This window comes from Solanum stenotomum, chromosome 12, assembly GCF_019186545.1.
Source record: "Solanum stenotomum isolate F172 chromosome 12, ASM1918654v1, whole genome shotgun sequence".
Lineage (NCBI taxonomy): Eukaryota > Viridiplantae > Streptophyta > Magnoliopsida > Solanales > Solanaceae > Solanum > Solanum stenotomum.
The window spans coordinates 40142032-40162296 of NC_064293.1; the positions used below are offsets into that span (position 1 = coordinate 40142032).

At 30.3% G+C, this 20265-nt stretch overlaps 3 protein-coding genes across 3 annotated transcripts in view; 1 reads left to right on the forward strand and 2 right to left on the reverse strand.

Moving 5' to 3' along the window:
• LOC125847658 (zinc finger CCCH domain-containing protein 1-like) overlaps positions 1 to 20265 on the reverse strand; it is a 180152-nt gene that overhangs the window by 23572 nt on the left and 136315 nt on the right. The gene's annotated exons all lie outside the window — the stretch shown is intronic.
• LOC125847646 (galactan beta-1,4-galactosyltransferase GALS3-like) lies at positions 6216 to 9366 on the forward strand. The gene is made up of 2 exons (XM_049527292.1): positions 6216 to 7595; positions 8727 to 9366. The coding sequence occupies exons 1-2, from the start codon at positions 6403 to 6405 to the stop codon at positions 9070 to 9072; spliced, it is 1539 nt and encodes a 512-aa protein (XP_049383249.1). The 5' UTR covers positions 6216 to 6402; the 3' UTR covers positions 9073 to 9366.
• Positions 17395 to 20260, reverse strand: LOC125847427 (uncharacterized). Its single transcript, XM_049527047.1, has 4 exons — positions 20177 to 20260; positions 19811 to 19824; positions 19548 to 19616; positions 17395 to 18638 (listed from the first exon to the last, which is right to left on the reverse strand). Exons 1-4 carry the CDS (start codon positions 20258 to 20260, stop codon positions 17558 to 17560), a joined length of 1248 nt encoding a protein of 415 aa, XP_049383004.1. The 3' UTR covers positions 17395 to 17557.

Consider the following 20265-nt stretch of genomic DNA (forward strand, 5'->3'; position numbering starts at 1 on the left):
GAAATGTTCAGCCAATTTTCTTTATTTATTTTTGAAAAGAGGATTATTGATTTGACCGACAAATTATGTGGAAAAATAAATCAGAATATTTTATTGAAATATATCATGCCTTTTTACTTAATAGATCTATGCATAATCAGTATTATAACTCCAATCATAATTAATACTAAAATATTAAAAATCAATAAACTGCTGAAATTCGAATATATCCTTGACATAGAGCTTCATCGATTGGAAGCTACTGAAGAGACATAAAAACTAGCATGCAAAATGCTAGACCATAACCATTCAGAAACAAACTAAAATGTAGCAGACAAAAGAAACAAAGAAGACGACGTAAGCACTTACGTAAGCAATTTCTTCTTTTGTTTTATCAATTTTTTATTTTTCTAGGAATTATTGGATTAATATTTCATCCATACTTCCTTTTTTATAAGTGTTTTTACTCGCAAATTTTTTTGCTAGTAATTCGTTAATGTATTTTTGACTTACTTTTTTGTCAAATTTTTCTGTTTTTTCAATTACATTTGTAATTCTTCCTATAATATTTTCTTTAAGAGAAATAATTTTCATTTCTATCATTTTTAGTCTTAAAGTTATTTGTTTATGACTTTCCATTAAGTCTTTTAATAGTTCTAAGATTTCTCTTAAGCTCATATTTAATTATTCTGAAAAGTAATAATAAGATGTATTCATATCATTTATAATTACTTCAGGTTAATTATATTTTTTTCATACATGAAAAAATCTTCTTCTGATTTTTTTAATGTAATAATCGTTATGATTTTTCTTTTCAAATCCTCATTTAAAGTTTTAATTACTTGTAATATTGATACTAACGTTTTTTCTTCTATATACCATAGTGGTTTGACTAGAGTAAAATCTAGTTCCATTAGTACCTTGGCTATATATATATTTTCACACTTCTTATGGATGGTATATATATATATATAATAAGTGGGAATATCTACTACTTAGCACATGACAAGCGTTGGATGATATGTGTTTAGATAGTGTTGTACATTCTTCTTTTATGGTTGTACCTTTAAAATTTATATTATTGGACAATTTATTACTATGTATAATAAGTGGAATATCTACTACTTAGCACATGACAAGTGTTGGATGATATGTGCTTAGATAGTGTTGTACATTCTTCTTTTATGGTTGTACCTTTAAAATTTATATTATTGGACAAGTTAACACCATTAATTACCTACTACTTTATTAGCCGAAAAGTTAGACCTCATTTGGGCCCATTTATTATTTATATGTTTTCAATTTTCAATATATGTTGTCTATCTTATTCTTTTTTTCAACCTGTTATTTTAAACTTCTTGAAATTTAATTACTTATTTATTACTCTCTCTATACACTTTTAATTGTTATGATTTCCTTTTTAGAGTCAAACTATAAGAATTATATATAGACACACACACACACATATATATATATATTTTATTTTTTTTATTTTTTATTTATTTATTTTATNTATGTTGTCTATCTTATTCTTTTTTTCAACCTGTTATTTTAAACTTCTTGAAATTTAATTACTTATTTATTACTCTCTCTATACACTTTTAATTGTTATGATTTCCTTTTTAGAGTCAAACTATAAGAATTATATATAGACACACACACACACACATATATATATATATATTTTTTTTATTTTTTTTATTTTTTATTTTTTTATTTTATTTATTTATTGTTTATTTTTTATTTATTTTGTTTTTTTACTATATATAATAAGTGGGAATATCTATTACTTAGCACATGACAAGTGTTGGATGATATGTGCTTAGATAGTGTTGTACATTCTTCTTTTATGGTTGTACCTTTAAAATTTATATTATTGGATAATTTAACAACATTAACTACCTACAACTTTATTAGCCGAAAAGTTAGACCTCATTTGGGCCCTTTATTATTTATATGTTTTCAATTTTCAATATATGTTGTCTATATTATTCTTTTTTTCAACCTTTTATTTTAAACTTCTTGAAATTTAATTACCTATTTATTACTCTCTCTATACACTTTTAATTGTTATGATTTCCTTTTTAGAGTCAAACTATAAGAATTTTAACTAATATTTTACAATGTGTTTTTTCATCATATTCATATGCAAAAAATTACAATTTATAGTACTTTTTGTATAGATTTTGCATATTTAAATTTTTTTGTTTAAAATATCAAATTAATACAATCTAATTTAACTTTGAAAATTATTATATTACTACTATTAATAAGAGTGAATGTGAGGAGCTTCCCGTTTATGGAATTGACAAAAAATTCCTCATATGTTACTTTTGTAATTTCACATGAAAAATGTAATTCAATTGGTTAGTTAAAGGAGTAGTGCAGCTGTATTTCATTTTTTTTTTTTATCTATTGGACTAATTTGTCCCCTTAAAACTACAAATAATTCGCACAACTTTCTGAAAACATGGGCCCCACTTATTACTACTTAGTTGTATTGTTTTGGTGACCGATATCAACTATTCTCTCTCCAATAATATTTTTCAAGTATTGACTTTATACATTTTTTAAGAAATTATAAATAAAAGAGTAATATTACTATATCATTCTTTAAATATAATGTATTAAAAAATATAATTGAAAAATGACTATAATTAATGATAAGGGGTAAACTATCCATTGATTTCATAAAGTGAACAAGTATTGTAGGACATTTCAAAATAGTACAATAGACAATAATTATTGGACGGATGGAGTAGGATTAAGTCTTTCTTTCAATACTTTTCTCACATTAATTAATTTCTCTCAGCATTCGATTAGTGAATCTTTAGTAGAATTAATTAGAATAATTTTTACTTAATAATACGCACAATAAGAAATAAGAGGAAGCTTTTGTTGGTATGTTCTTTTAAGGGTATGTTGTTAAACCATTAACACTGAAAGGTAGCTCTACTGATAATTGTGAAGAAAGCATATTAATGGATTAAAAATCAAAAAGAGGTAATTAAACCCTAAAATATTATAAACACATTTATAAAATTTGGTTGAAGCTCAAAATCTATTAGTGCCATATAAATTAGGATAGAGGAAATAACATATATTATTTTAAATAACATGAAACGTACTACAAATTACACAATAATTAGCAACTTCAAAATTTAAAGGACATACAAAAAAATTGATCAACTCTCAAAATTCTACTAATGTCACATAGTTTGGGATAGAAAAAGTAACATATACGTAAAATGTACTATAACTCATAATAATTAAATAACTTCAAAATCTAAAAGACATATACAAAATTTGCTTGACTTTCGAAATTCTATCAATGACACATAAATTGGGACAAAGAGAATATTGAAAATTACATATAAAGTATTATTAATCACAATAATCAACAACTTAAAATTTAAAGAACATACAAAAAAAATTATTTATTTGACCGTTAAAATTTTATTAATATCACATAAATTAAAATAAAAAATAAAAATATATGTTGGGCCCGTACTAACACGGGCTACTGTAACTAGTAATTTAATAAAAAGTTAAAGAGGAATCACTCATAATATATTATGAGGTGATAAAGTGGGAAAAGTAAAAGCTTTTCTTCCACTCAAAGTGAGGTACACATATGTAACTATTTTCAACCAAAAATAGAAATACTGCATTTCTTTTTATTTTCCTAATTACACCAGGAAACAAGTGATAATTAACTATTATAGGCACGTGAAATTTCTTATCAATTATTCAATTTCAAGCCTTTTTAATTTTATATTTATCAGATTTGCTCTAATATTACGCAAAATTCATTAATATTAACATTTCATTCAAGCAACAACAACTCACTTGATTTGTGGCTTGTGAGCCATATGCTAACATGCATGAAGATAAGTTGAGACATTGTGTACCAAATTATTTGTTTCTTTCACATGATTAGACCAAATTTATCGTGTTCATTAATAACACTCACATTTTATTATTATATATATGAAATGTCACTTCAATTTCTTCCTAATAATTCTTTATGAGAAATTATTGAACTCAATTACTTGTTCTTATTTTCCAGTTTTCTATTGAAATCTATCATATAATGGTTATTTTTATAATAATTAAGAAAAAAGTGAATGACTTTAGTGATATTTAGAATGGATGATGCAATAATACTGATATATTTCTAAAAAAATATATGTGTTTATTTAGCCATTCTTTTCCAAATACATAAGAAACAATAGCATTTCGTACGCAGTCCATTATTTAAATTTATTATGCCTAATATTATATCAATAATAATACTATAATTGTAAAAATTTTACTCTGCGGATTGTTTGGTCAGAAAATATTAGCAAAACATAATCCTGACACAAAAATACAATGTTTGGTTGGAATGACTTGAAAAAATAATTGAAACAATTAGTTGGACGGGCAAAATATTTTAAAATTCATACATAACTTTATTTGTTTAGTGTTATTAAATAATTCCCATTAAATTATGCGAGAATAATTCTATGCAAAAAAAATAATATATTATAATTGAATAATTAAAATATTCAAAGATGAAATTATTCTTAAATTAAACAATTCCATTATTATTAAATACAACCTAATAATTCCAAGGTTGCCTCTCATTGAAGAGTATTAAACCCCTTTTTCCACCTATCACTTTTCCTTTTGCTTTTGATTCCTTCAACTAGTAGTACCTAAAGACTACTTTCTTTAATCTTTCTTTTTCCAACAAAATTCTCTCTCTTTTATAGTTTTGACAAAAGTAAAAATATATTCTTATCAGATCGTTTGATAGAGTGTATAAAAGTAATTAATTTTTATTTATTTATTATTATAATAAGTTAATTGAATATATTAAAATAAGAATAATATTTAATATGGTGTATCAAAATAAAAATGATATTACGTGGTATTAATGTCATAACATACTATATATAATAAGCATGATAGTACGAATAGTGTATTAATAGAAATAATATATTGTATTATTAATTTCATAATTTACTATATATAAAAATGACATTAAATATGATGTATAGCTAATAAATACTTATATTGGTTATATAATAAATGAATTAAAAATACTAAGTACTAAATAAGAAATTAAATAATATTAAAATTAAATATATTATTTTCTCTAATAGAAACAAAAGCTAATAAGATAAATTAGCTTCAAAAGGTACAATTACCGTGGAACAAAAGCGTGTAATAAAATAAACAATATATAAGAAACAAGAGATTATATTATATTACAAGGATAATGTGAATGTATAGAGTACAAAGGGAGTGGAATGTAAAACTAGATCTTAGACAATTTAGTTAATATTTGTTGTGTTTGATATATTTTATAACCGTCTTCAAAAATAAAGTGTCACGTTATTAAAAAAGATCAAATAAATCGCATTATGATTTAGATGAGTTTTTGTTTTAAAATAAGAAAAAATAACTAATTTTTCGATAAAAAACAAGTAATTTTATTTATTTATTTTTAAAAGTAAATTGATGATTTAAACGTCAAATCTATTTTAGTGTTATTTTTTTTTCTTTTTAGGGATCTTTTAATATAATGTATAAGTCAATACAGTCCAATAAAAGTTTAATGTTATTTATCTATTACCTGACTAGTAATTAGTATTGTGATAAATTATTTTTGCTAGAGGTTGAAATGATAACTCTCAAGTAGATTATCCCATTACAAAATTGTAAAATGATCAAAGAAAAAAAAATTAAGTTCAATTAAATTTTTTTCTACTAAATACGATGACTAGTATTCTTATTAATAAATAATTTAATTTTAAAAATCATACAAAATACATGTTATTTTAATATAACATACCAAATTAATTCTAATATAACTTGTATTCAAATCAAACCATGAAGAAATAAACACTAGTATAATTTTTCACCAAATATAGTTTAACTCTTACTAGCTCCGCGCCCAATTAGAAAAGTCTTAGGAAAAGTAAAAGATTAAAATAAAGAGAGAATAATTGTTTTAGACAAACCTAGGGCTAGGGCATCTCTTTAATTTTACTTTAGTCGAGTTTTACGGGTAATTAGGCCACCACCGTCGGCAATTAGTCCTAATAAATCACTATGTCCACGTTATTACATCATACTTATTATTTAGTCCCACAATTATAGCAGCCATCCTTTCCCTTTCATAATTAAATTGCAGAAATCACCATTGTTGATTTATAAGAACACAAATCGCCTTCTCACAATGCAGATTTCAGTATATAGAGAGAGAGAGATAGAGAGAGAGAATACTGGAAAAGAAGCAGTAGCATTGTAAAGAAGAGACATCTAGATATACTCTAGAATAACCAAAAGCCTGTCTGCCTTCTCTTCCTTTTTTTTTTTCTTCTTCTTATCTATCTCTACTGCTCTGTCGTCTGCTTATCTTTATCTTTCAGTATGAGTAAGGAGAAAGAACGGAGGATGTTCGTTGGTGTTGTTTGGAATTGTGCTGCTGAGCTTAAGCTTCTTCTTACTGTTCTTCTTTTTCTCTGTTCTCTTATTACACTTCTTCACTATATCCCTTCTCGTTTAATTTCTTTCTCCCCTATAGATCTTGGCAGCTGTATTTCTACTCCCGCCGCCCCACTTCACTTTGTTTCCCACTTAAACGCTACTAATTCATCAACCCCATCTACTACTACTCCACCACCGACGAGTGCTGCTACTCCACCACCGGAGCCGCCGTCGTTGGAGAAAGACAGACTGCTACAAAACGGCGTCGTTAAGAGAGCTTTCAACCCTTTTGGCTCCGCCGCGTACAATTTTATTCTGATGTCTGCTTATAGAGGAGGTTATAACACTTTTGCTGTAATGGGTTTAGGTTCAAAGCCTCTTCACGTCTATGGCAAACCCAGTTACCGTTGTGAGTGGGTTTCTTCTCATAAACAGAAAAACCCCATCTCCGTCGTTGGTCACAAGATCCTCCCGGACTGGGGTTATGGCAGGGTTTATACTGTGCTTGTCATAAATTGCACTTTCCCTGTACCAGTTGGCAACGGTGAAACTGGCGGAAAACTCCTCGTTCACGCCACCACTAACGGCGGCGGCGACACTAACTTTAACACCACCGACACTTTCGAGGCATTGTCGGAAACGGGACAGGATTTCGTCAACTTTACTTCCGTATATGAAGCTCCCCCAAAGTATGATTTCTTCTACTGCGGTTCGTCTCTGTACGGGAACTTGAGCCCACAGAGAGTAAGAGAGTGGCTGGCATTTCACGTTAGGCTGTTCGGAGAGAAGTCCCATTTCGTAATTCACGATGCTGGAGGTGTACATGAGGGGGTAATGGAGGTGCTTAAGCCATGGATGGATAAAGGATACGTTACATTACAGGATATTAGGGACCAAGAGAGATTTGATGGGTACTATCATAATCAGTTCCTTATTGTCAATGATTGCTTACAGAGATATAAGTTTCAAGCTAAATGGATGTTCTTCTTTGATGTGGATGAGTACATTTTTGTACCCAAGAAGAGCACCATTAAATCTGTAGTGAAATCTTTATCGGATTTTACACAGTTCACCATTGAACAGATGCCAATGTCTAACAAGCTTTGTCTCGAAGAGGACCGCGGTAAATCCTACAGGTATCCCTTCCAAACTCCTATTCAACTTGTTAATTTCTTATTTTAATTCATTTTGGCGTTTACTTATGCATTCGAAGCTCGAATTGGTCAACATGTTTCTCAACAAACATTCAAGATGCTGAATTTCCGTTGACCCGTGCTGGTATTTTTAATTGAAATAAAGAATTTTGATACTTGAACTAAATCAACCATCCCAATTTGGAGTAATTAAGCAAATTTGTCGAGTATCTATGAGAGATTAAACAATATTGATCATGTTATGTTGATTGTGGTTTCTCTAGACATGAGTTCTTTCTCTGTTACAGAGCATCTGAAATGGCATGATTAGGAGATGGTTAGATTATTATTTTCTTGATGACCGTGGTTTCCGGGCCTGCTTTTGACTAATTCCACGGGTACCTTCCACCTCCTCTAGCACCAAGTACTAGGTAACTCCGTAGGAGATGGGTAGATATTCTGCTTATATTTTATTGACTAGGGGGTTTTGAACTTTATTTGTTGATGTCTTGTAGTGCTAGATAATTGAGATGCTTTGATGAATTATTAGACTGTTCACGAGTAAAGGAATTCTTGATTGCTACTTTAGTTTGGTGATTAGTCTTGTGATCTTGGCTGAAAATATGATTAATGCCTTATTTTGTATTGCTCTAGTGGAAGCTTAGCTGTCTTAATTTGTCAATACTCCATTTACCTTAATGAGACCTGTTTAGCTGGATCAAATGTTTTTTCCATGGTGCTTGGAATTGGAACCTAGACCAAGTTAGCTGTCCTGAAAAAATTTAGATACTTAATGCTCATAACCAATTATAGTTGGTTTTCTTTTATATATAGTTGTCATTACCTAGTTGTGACTGAGCGTTCTTTTAGTGATGAATTGACTTCGAGGCTTGTATGATAGTGAGTAAAAATTGTATCTTTGAATAATTGAGTTTACTGTTCGTATATGGTATGCTTGATTTTGATAGACTAGAAGACTGGATAAAAGAAAACGATTTGTGGGTTTTGACAAGTCGTTTCAACTAACAATCGTCTTTGCTTTATATATTTTGCATGAAGTTTATGTAATGTATGTGCTGAAATTTCTTGAATTCAAACACTTTAACTGATGATTCAATGCTAATTTGGCTGCAGAAAATGGGGGTTTGAGAAGCTAGTGTACAAGGACGTGAAGACGGGTATTAGGAGGGATCGAAAATATGCAGTACAACCTCGCAATGTGATCGCCAACGGTGTGCATATGTCTCAGAATACAGTAGGCAAGACAACACACAAGACAGAAGGGCGTATCAAGTACTTCCACTATCACGGGACCATCGCAGAGCACCGTGAACCATGCCGGCAGCTGGTCAACACCACGGCAATCACTGTTGACGGTATCCCTTATAATGTTGACTATACAATGAGAGATGTTGCTGCAACTGTTAAGAGATTCGAACTTAAGATGATTGGCACTAAATTACAAAGAACGCGGCAATGAGGTCAACAGTGCCTGTGCTTTCTTTTCTTTTCAACATGTGTTATTACTTTTAAGTTTCTTTGTTTAGAGCTATATACATATATATTCTTCTCTTGTTCATTTCTGTATGATAAAATTTTCTTATACTTTTTGGAATAGAAGCATGGGTATAGAAACAACAGTGACAAGCATATTAGTATATGATTCGTTTATTTATATTTGTAGGATTACAGGGTGTTTTTGTACTGTTTTGTCTTGTTTATAACACTATTTAATTCGCTGTCTTCCACTGGTATGGGTTTATTTTGCCAAAAAGTTGGCTGGATTTAATTATGCTTGTCGGTGCCAAGGGGCCTCCCACCTCTTATCAACACACAACTGGCATGTAGAAAAATATAACTGAATCATATTAGAAAAATGATTATCTTGGTTTGGTGCTTTTCCAGAGGGCCCTTAACTCACTTTTTCATTCTTTCTTTTGGGGTGTTCTTGATTAGTGGTCAGATCTGGTTTTGTTAGAGTTGGAAAAAGTCTCATGTTGGCTGGAGAATGGATTGGTGGTTTGCTTATATGGATTTGGACTAGGTGCCGCCTATATCTTGTTGTATAACTTACATAAATCTCATAGTTTTAATATGAAATTACAATATATTTCTCATTAGTTTGTAATTACATTAATTCCTTAAAAAACAATACAATTCGGACACATAATATGGAGCTCAAATACATTATAACATAAATCGGATACATAATATGTAGCTCGGATACATTAAATAAATAAGGGATTTTAGAGATTTTTAGAAATAGAAGGGAATATTGGAAATAAGGGAAATATAAGACGTGTATTTCAGTAATTTTTCCTATCTTGTATATGGTACATTAGAGTCAGGTCCATCCCTATTTTGGGCTCTTGATTCACGCTCTAGATGGGCCTGGGCGTGACAAGGATGTTAGAGTGGGTAAAAGTACACTGACAATCCCTATTTTAGGCTCTTGATTCACGCTACAGTTGGGCCTGGGCGTGACAGGGATGTTAGAGTGGATAAAAATATGTTGACAGCCTGCTTATATAAACTTGGACAATTATCTCCTTATGATCTAGTTTTTGGGGTTGAGTTAGGCTTAGGTGCCATCTCTTTTCAGGTTCATCTGAACATTCAGAGTACAACAAATTTAGTGCTAAGAACTTGAATAAGTGTCCAAGCATTCCAGTTAGATGATTGGATTTGAACAAGTTGATGATCATGAATCATGGATTGATGCTTAGTTATGGGGAATGCTTTTGGTTTTTCTTTCATTGTCCAAGGCCAAAAGGGTTGGCATTTCCTCTTAATAGTACCTTTAGTTTATGTCAAACAAGTAATGTGTAAGTGTGTAATTGTGCACATTATTAAATATATTATGCATTAGCATTTTCTTGGATTGGCAGGCAAGAAAGTTACACCCCAATTTGAGCAGTTTTTTTTTCCATTTCCCTTCATACCGACTTTGCTTAGATCTTTGATGGACCCATAATTGCAATTATTGAAGAAAATACTGGAAGCCTTCGAGTGTACTTCAATCATGAGTATTTTCGATAGGTGTGATGCCATTTATCAATTTTTGGCTACTTGTATAAAACCAACGGTCTCAAATTGAAATATGATAATGTATGATTAAGACTGAGCTTAGATACGTTAAAAGAAAACCGCAATGGGCATGATGAGGATGTGTGTTAATTAGAGTACCTTGCATGTGTACACAGCTATTTCTTTGATTAACCTATGCTCCATACACAAAAATTTGGTAGAATGTTAATTCTCCTTTGTGCCCCTCATTTCTGTCTCCCAGTTGTTGTTTTGCCTTTATAGCATATCAATGGTTGCATGGTAGTTGTTCACTGTATTTAGGTGTATTTGGTTTTCATTCTTAATATTCAAGAAGAGAGAAAGAAACAAAATATACTGTAGAAATTGCAAATTTGATGAGCTGCGAATGAATCTGAACAGATTGGTCCCCAAACCCCTTTTGTTTTCACATTCGACTAATTTGGATTGACACTGAAAATTTTATTTAAATCGCTCTCTACTAAAAGCAATTATTAGTACAAGTCAGAAATTTCATAAAGAATATTCAAGATTTATACAATTTGACATATCTATTATAATTTTTCAATAAAATGTGTTCAATCAACCATCCTTAACCACATGTGGCTACGAGACTGAGTGGCCCCAAAACAGCATGGTGATGGAGTGTTGTGTATGGAGGATATAATATAATGTCAGTTCAAAAGAGGGGACCAATGGAGTTTAATACAACTGTGATCAATTCAATTAAAGCGGAGCTCAAGTGATTTTTTGGAATAAGAGTTTCCCTGAGGTTGGTAGACATTGGGACCATAGACAGAGAGTGCTCTACCATTTATCATAAACAACTACTATCTCTATTCACTTTCAATTGTCATGTTGTGTTTTTCAAAAGTCAATATAACTAATTTTCAGAGTTAAATAGATTACATTAATTTGATACTTTAATAAAAAAAAATTAAATATTCAAAAATTATACAAAAAGTACTATAAATTACAATTTTGTTACATATCAATGTGATGAAAAAATATATCGTAAAATGTTAGTCAAAGTACTTATCGTTTGACTCTAAAAAAGAAAAACATGACAATTAAAAATGGACGGAGGTAGTAAATCAGCCATAATAATAGATGAAAAGAAGAGTTAGGGGCAGTGAATGTGGTAGCTGGTGGAGTTTACTGGATGAATCTTCACCGTTAATAATAATGTCGATACAAGGATGTGGAGGTTGGAGTTGTTTTCCATTCAATTTAAATTTCTGAAATTTATTACTCTACTAGGAGTATCTACGACTCCCTCTATTTCATATTAAGTGATTTGTCGGGTACAACATACTCTTCGAGAAAAATAGTTAACCACCCAAATTAAAATTTACTTTCCGGTATCACTTCTTTTATTGTTATCACACTATAGTTTCCTAGAAAATATAAAATATTTAAGAAATTCATTAAATAAAAAATAAATATAAAAATAGTCTCAATAATTTTATTTGATTTTAAATAATTTATTTATTTATTTTAAACTATAAAAATGTCCCGACAATTCATCTACTCCTATGTCTCAATTTATGTGACACATTTTATTTTTTGAGAGTCAAATAATTTAAAATAAAATTTATATATTTGTAAACAACAAAAAATCTAAGTCACGATAATTAACAATCAATAAAAATTTACAATAAAAAATAAACTTATTTAAATCTTAAAATTCAATATATGTCATGTAAATTGAAACAAATAAAGATAAAGTAATATGAATCGGACTGAGTATTATTTTTGTTTGCATCGTAGAAAAACTGTGACCGAAGAGTAATTTAAGCACACGGGTTCATGTCAGACGAGAATTCATGGCGAAAGGGATTACTCAATTTTCCGCTAATTTCCCATTTTACTTTTGTCGGCAAATTTGTCTCTTTACCTCTCTCATATTTGTCCTCCGTTACTCTCTATTTTATTTACATGTCGTCTTTATTAAAAATATATATTATTTAATATTCTTTTATATCCTTAACTACTTGTTCATTTTTTCTTTTTTTAGTTATTCCTAATTACTTATCTATTTTAACAAATCAATAAAAGATTTTTTTTTACCAATTATAACCTCAATGAGCTACTTTGAAAAAGGTAGAACATTTTGAAAATCTTAAATTTTTTATTCATTCACTTTAAGGGTGTGCATCAGTCGGTTCGGTTCGATTTTATGAATTATCGATTTGATTTTCGATTTTTAAATAAGCTAAACCAATAAGATAATTTTTTATCGGTTTTGGTCCTTAACGGTTCGATTTTCGGTTTAACCAATAAGATTATGCTTATAAAACAATATATGACTTCTCTAATAAATTTGACACGACACAACAATAATGTAACTTTACAAAAGCTCATATAATAGAAATAATAATAACAAACATGAAAAGAATTATACATCTGTGACACAAAGAGAAATAAAGAGGAATATGATTCTTACTTTAGGTTTTGACGATTTGTATAATGTAAAGTTGTGAACTCAAAGTCACAGCGAAGTATGAATTGATGGCTAAATGACAAAGACATAACTATTAAGATATTGAGATTAATATTTATTAATATGTATGTATATGTAAAAGTATTAAATTACTATAGTCTTAATTCTTAATGGGTTATCGGTTTACCCAATAACCCAATATTGAAAACCAATACCGAACCGATAACCCGATAATTTTTTTTATAAAACCATTAAGAAACCGTTAACCCAATAACAATAAATCAATAACACTTTTTTCGGTTCGGTTTATCGGTCGGTTCGATTTTTGCACACCCCTAATTCACTTTATAATTAATAGGGATAAAATGGTAAAAACACTATGTCATTAATTATTTTTTAATAGATGTGTCAATTCAAAATTGAACAAGTAATTAGGAATAGAGGGAGTAGTACTTTTTATTTCACAAAAGTAATGCATAAATAATATTACTCTTCCTATTTTTCCTTGAGAATTATCGGCCTTGAAAGTATGAATTTGATCAATATAGAAAAACTAAGTATTCTATTCATGTTCATTGGTCAAATTAATTAACTTATGTTCAGTTAGTGAAAACTAGACTTCAAGAAAACACTAAATAAATGTACAATGATAAACTTATCTAATCTTAAGGAGCGTGAAACCTAAAATTGTTGGGTTCGAAAGTGATTAGGACGTCATACGGAAGCTTACAATTGCAAATCAAATGTCGATAAATTAGACGACACATAAAACTATACTCTAAGCCATAATATTATTATTTGATATGACCAATTGGCGTACATAATTAAAAACATAAAAATTGTAGAGAGAAAATCTCCCCGTAAACAAAACTCTCTAAGTGTTTACATTGTGGATGTTATTGTGTTATGTAGGGGTGGCAAATGGGTGGTTTTGATCGGATTTGGATGGATTGAGTGAAAATGGATTGGATCACAATCCAGCCATATAAAATATGGGTAAATATGGATTTGGTCAAATATAGTTTGGGTAAAATGGTTTTAACCCACTTTAATCTCTTAAAGCGAAAAAAAATTAAATCAAAACACTGTTATGTATGATAATAGGGATCTTCAAACTTTTCCTCTAAGATCATCTCCAACCCACCTCTATTTTACTCTTCATTTTCTATATTTGGAGAGTAAAATAGAAAATGGGCTCTCCAACCACACTCTCAATTTCACTTTTTGATTATTCTATTATTATTTCTATTATTTTTGTAATTAACATATTATTTTTTATATAAGGTCATTAATGAAATCTCTAATATTTGTAATTCTTTTTAAAAGTAATATAACATTTTAAAAAATATGTTATTTGATATATACTGCTTTCATTCCGAATTAATAATATTTCAATTCTTTTTAAATTTTCGTCGCTTTAATAGAATTTGACATTATTATTAATTTTAACTATGAAAAATGCACAAAAGTAAAATGATAAGATGAAAATTTTAATTTAAAAATGTAATACATAACATAATAATTTAAATAAAAAATAATAATACAATACATAACATAATAATTTTATAACAACAATAATTTAGTAATCCGGTAGGTCGTTTCCAAATTTAACAATATTCGAGAAAAAAATAGTATATGATCCCGAGAACTGTTGTGATTGTGATTGCGGTTATGCTTGTTGATTTATGTAATGTTTATGTAATTGTATTTCATTCATGATTTCACTTTTATTTGAATTGTCAATTAATTTGTATATTATATAATACTCCCTCCGTCCCATTTTATGTGAGGTAGTTTGACTCGGCACGGAGTTTAAGAAAGAAATATAGACTTTTAAAAACTTATGGTCCTAAATGAATGATAGAAATTTGTGTGGCTGTAAATCATTTCATTAAAGGTAAAATATACATTTTATAGTTAAATTTTTACTTATATGTGTCATTCTGTTTGAGATTACTAAAAAGAAAAGTAAGTCACATAAATTGGGACATAGGGATGTATTAGCTTGCAATTTATGTTATTTAGAAATTTAGAATAAAATAAAATTCTATATTAAACAATGAATTTGAATTTATTTTTTTATATAAAGTGATTATTTGAAAAAAAGAAAAAAAAAGAAAGAGAAAGGACTTATATCATGAAATAAGAAAATGAGAATGAAATAGAAATAATAATAGAGAAGAAGATTCATTTTCAGAGAGTAAAATAAAGAATTGCGTTGGACTTGGTTTTCTGAATAAATAGAGAACTCTTTATTTGGAGAGTAAAATATATAAAGTGATTATTTGAAAAAAAAGAAAAAAAGATTTATATTATGAATAAATAGAAAAAAAGATTTATAATATTGAGTAGAGAGAAAAGATTAATTTTTAGAGAGTACAATAAAAAATTGGGTTGGACTTGGTTCTCTGAATAAATAGAAAACTCTATATTTGGAAAGTAAAATAAAGGGTAGGGTTGGAGATGTCCTAAGGAAAGAATAAACCAAATCTGAAAGAAAATTATAGTTTTGGTTCAGGAAAAGTTTAAACACTTAATGGTAATTCTTTGATTTTTATTTAAGAAAAAAATTAAACATCAAATAAGGTAAAAAAATCAAGGCAAAATCTTATCAAAAATGGTGACAACTAAATAAAAACGGGGGAGTAATAATTAGGATCAATTACATTCTTGTCATTATATATTGGAATCAAATTTTATTAGTACATGTTTAAGCCGTTAAGTGCATTTTCTTCCAGTGTCGTAGACTCGTAGTTGGTGATTGACCGAGAGAGAGAAAAAAAAAAGGATGGCAGCAAAGGTGATTATGATAATAATGCCGGAAAGTAGGTTTATTTAATGGTTAATTAAAATTAATAGGTTTTTATCTATTTAAAATTTGACTAAAGTTTTTCCATATTAGCATCTATAGGAAATAATTACTTTGTATTGGTTGACTGACTTTGTAATTAAAATGATTAGCCTGTTACAAAATAAAGGTAAGTGATTTTTGAAAAATAGTTATCATAAGTTGCTTGATTTTTTATTACTAAACAAAATGAAATGACTTTATGAAATAAAAATTGACAGTTAAATCACCGTCTCAAAACTAACTCAATAATAGAACATAACAGTACGTATTTCGCATACTTTAATTTTGTTCATTGTCAGATATCTCAGGAAGTAAATGTACTTTGATTATTGGTAAGAAAAAAAACAGTCAGCAAGTAAAATCCGCGATCCCACAAGATAGTAATTTTTTTCATTACCAAAAAAGGTAGTAAAAAAAAAACAATTGCAAATTGACATTTTAGGAAAGTTGATGTGTCAGTGACTCAGTGAACTTTAATCCATTGGGCTTAACTGCTGCTGGAGCCCAATCTCTTCTAAGCAAGTACCCTCTATGACGTACATTTTTATTTTTATTTTTACCTTTCGTAGGAGCTTCCACCCTTTTGCTCCCTTGGTGACTCGAACTCGCAATCTTCGAATTGGAAGGGAGTGGTGCTTACCATCCGAGCAACTCCCTCTCGTCATGACGTACAAATTTCGAAAAGATTATTTTCTTTTTTTTTTATTTTACAATCTACATATTATAATTTTAAATTTTCTATCATTTTAAAAATCACAATTTTGGATCAATTTTGAAATAAAAACATAGTTGCTCACATTTGTGTGAAAGTTTTGGTGATGTGAACTTGTGAACAATTTGTAACTTGGCAAGTTTTTTTTTTTCATCTATCAAGAAGTTCTTGGTGATCCGCCCCACATTCGTAAACAAATTTTTTCAAAGATCACGATACAATTTGTACTATCATGGTAATTCACTTATACTTGTTGTATTCGAACTTATTCTAACCCACAAGCTATTTGCTATACTTAAAATGGAATCAAAATTTAAATAGTGATAATGAAAGTACCGTATTTTTGCAAATCACCCTTAACTAGGTCGTTTAGTTAAACGGCTTTAATCTTGTATCCGAAGAATGTTATTTTTAAGTAAATAATCGTAATATAAAGATGCCAGACGATGAATAGTAACATAAGGACGGTAAGATTTTTTTATTTTTTTTTCCTTTTCTTTCACGAGGATCAATATTGTTTTAACTTATCTTTAGGCATAACTTCCGATTGATAGGGAAGGTGTTCAACCACTTGAGCAAACTTTACTTGTCCATTAGTATGATGTTTAATACTTAGGCTGCATCAATTAAGCTAAGTTACAATTAGTTATAAATTAAATTAATACATAGTTTTACTTTGAAAACAGATTACTCATGAGTTCTCGTTCAATCTATATATAATATATATCAAGATCCACATGACATGAACAAAGGTTTAACAAAACAAAAAAACGCTCTATTGAAGTACTCAGGAGTGGGGATTATGTAGTATGGGTTTATCCGAATCTTCTTCGCCCCCAAATCACACGATATATTTACAAACTTAATTTTATATCTCTATATATAGCAGATGATAAATCCTCTCTCCGACAATATCATGCACTCTGAGCTTCTAGAAATGTAGTGAAATCTTCTCTAGATGTAAGCATTCGTGGTGTTATGCAGGACGTAGGTGATGGCGGGTACGATGTCGGGGACGACGTAGAAAACCGAACATGTCGGGTCGATTCATGTGATTTCCTCGAAGAAGTTGTTATTGTTGTTGTATTTTTGAGGACCCCTTTCACTTCCTTATCGAAAACAAACCCAGTCGTAACAGGGGAAAACGTGTCGTCGTTCACATTACTGCACCGGATGAGCTCCAATGGCAGATCGAAAAACATGTTGTTGGAGGCTGCATCTCCAACGTCGTTGATTATAGCTGCCGATGATGTCCACGACCCACATTCGAATTTCTCCAATGAAACTGTCCTTGAAACAACATGTGGTCCTATATCGGCCGATGAAACACCGCTTACTTGCCTTCTCCCTGATTTTACATGTTTGATTCCCTTTCCAAATCCGGGAATGAACAAACACAACGCTCCACATTTAAACTTTTGCTCGTCCTGATTTCGTCCGTCCAACGTTTTTTTCTCATAAATTTCATCATTTCTGTTGCTAATTTCTGATTCAGGGGAAAAGCTATTGTTATTGATCAAGTACTTATTGTTGTCTTCTGGTACTTGTTGAATGGTACTATTAGGGGTGAACCAAATATCGAATTCTTCAGGTGGGGCACTAGCTCTGCCTTCACCACACGACTTGCTCCTCCGTAATTGGATTTCTCTTAACCGTTCAAGGTTTGTTAGAGCCACGGAGTGTTGACGAGCCAAATGATTTGTTGATGATGACAAAGGAGATGGTAGTTGACTGATATGGTTTTTCTTCGAAAAATCAGGAGATGAGGTTGTTGAATTTGGCAAGCAGATTTTCTTAGGAATATTGAGAGTTTTGGGTTTTGAATAAGGGATTGTAAGTTCATTTGGTTCTTTCAAGGAGATTGGATCCACTGAAATCTGTTTCTCACTGTCCTGGCTCTTGTTCATAAAGGGATCAGTTACTTCAATGAAATCAGATTCTTGAGGATCCATAAAGGCAGACATATATTTGAGCTGATTGTGAAGCTGAAAGTAACTAATTAAAACTGAAGAGAGGTGAACAATAAGTTACATGAATGAGGTATTTATAGGAGAAATGCGGCAAATGGGGTGGGTAGAGTTAGAATGTGCATGCCATGTCTTTCAAACCTTAAAAGTTATGATTCCCACGTTCTCTGTCTCTCACTCTCACTCAGTTTGATAATTTCTATGACATGGGATGCACTACCTGATTTAGTTTTAGCAATTCTCTAGAACCAATTAGAAGCGAAACGTAGTGAGATGGTTGAGATTTCTTTACTCTTAATTAGATGCCTTAGGTTCGAGTTCTGAGAATGAATATCCATTAGTAGGACCAATAAATATTGAATACTAACCAAAAAAATATAGATAATCTGGAAGACTAATTCAGTGTAACAGACACCCACGTCTAGCATTAGTAACAAATAAAAAATTTCTTTTAATAATAAATCACAAAGTCGTCTGATGGGTGACACACAAGAGAGTCTCCTTAACTAGTGAGTTGGGAAATTGATAGTTGTAGAAATTTTTAGGTGAAGAGAAAAACAAAATGTGGATTGAAGAGGAGATTCATTGATTCAATTGAGCTGATATTTTGACATAAGGATTTACCCTAATTAAGTCAACTTCACTCGTGTGTTTGGACCTCAAAGACTCAAAAACAAATTAAATAATGTAGTGAACGTGCAGCCACACGGTTGCTTAGAAGTATATAGCCAACCAAAGCATGGAGAATAGAAGAATGTAGGCATATAAAACTCCAAACAAAAGACAGCAATGCTCCAACACTGCACATGAATGCCCATTCTTCGAGAACATGCAAAATGAAATATAGTTGCTTCATTCCACGAGCATCATATTTTTTTAAAAAAATATAATGATGGTGTCTGGGTGCTAGCTAAACCTCGACTAGTTCACTGAGTACCTGCTACCTTTCACTTGCACAGGTACCATGTAACTGCGTCCATCAAGATTTGGTAGACGGGAAGAAATCCTACCCATGAGCATCAGAAAATTCAAAATTAGATTCATGGTATAATATCAAACTCACTAATATTCGAGAAATAGGCTTTATTTGAAATGGATGTACGCAGACTACTTACAGATATAAAATGGAAAAACCTTCACTAACGCAATCAACACAACCGATATGCCAATTAGGATGGAGAATGCAGAGAGACCAAGTACAGAGCTCCATATCCCTGCGTGAAAAAGTCCCTCGTCAGAATCAGCTCCAGAAGATTTTGAACTTCTTAACAAAAAACAAAAAGCTTCTAGGAGCAACAAGTCCAGCAAGAATTCACAAGTAATTTCTGAGTTGAAAATTTTCTCTACTAGCTCGATTCTAATTTGATCATGACTTAATCAACTAATATGTACCAAAGAATTAGTGAATTTATCATCTCTTCTATCGGTGTTCCCAAAAATAAAGTTAATATCGGTGTTCTTAAGGCTACACTAGATTGCACACAGACTAAATGATACTTAACTGATACTAGATACAGACTGCTAAATATAAAAGCACAGATTCTTAGCATTATCTCATCCATTTACCACAGCTGCAGAAACTTCAGGGTCATCACTCTCATCGGCCTCCTCAATCTCTTCTGCTAAATCCCAGTTCATGTTGAGCCGCATGGCAG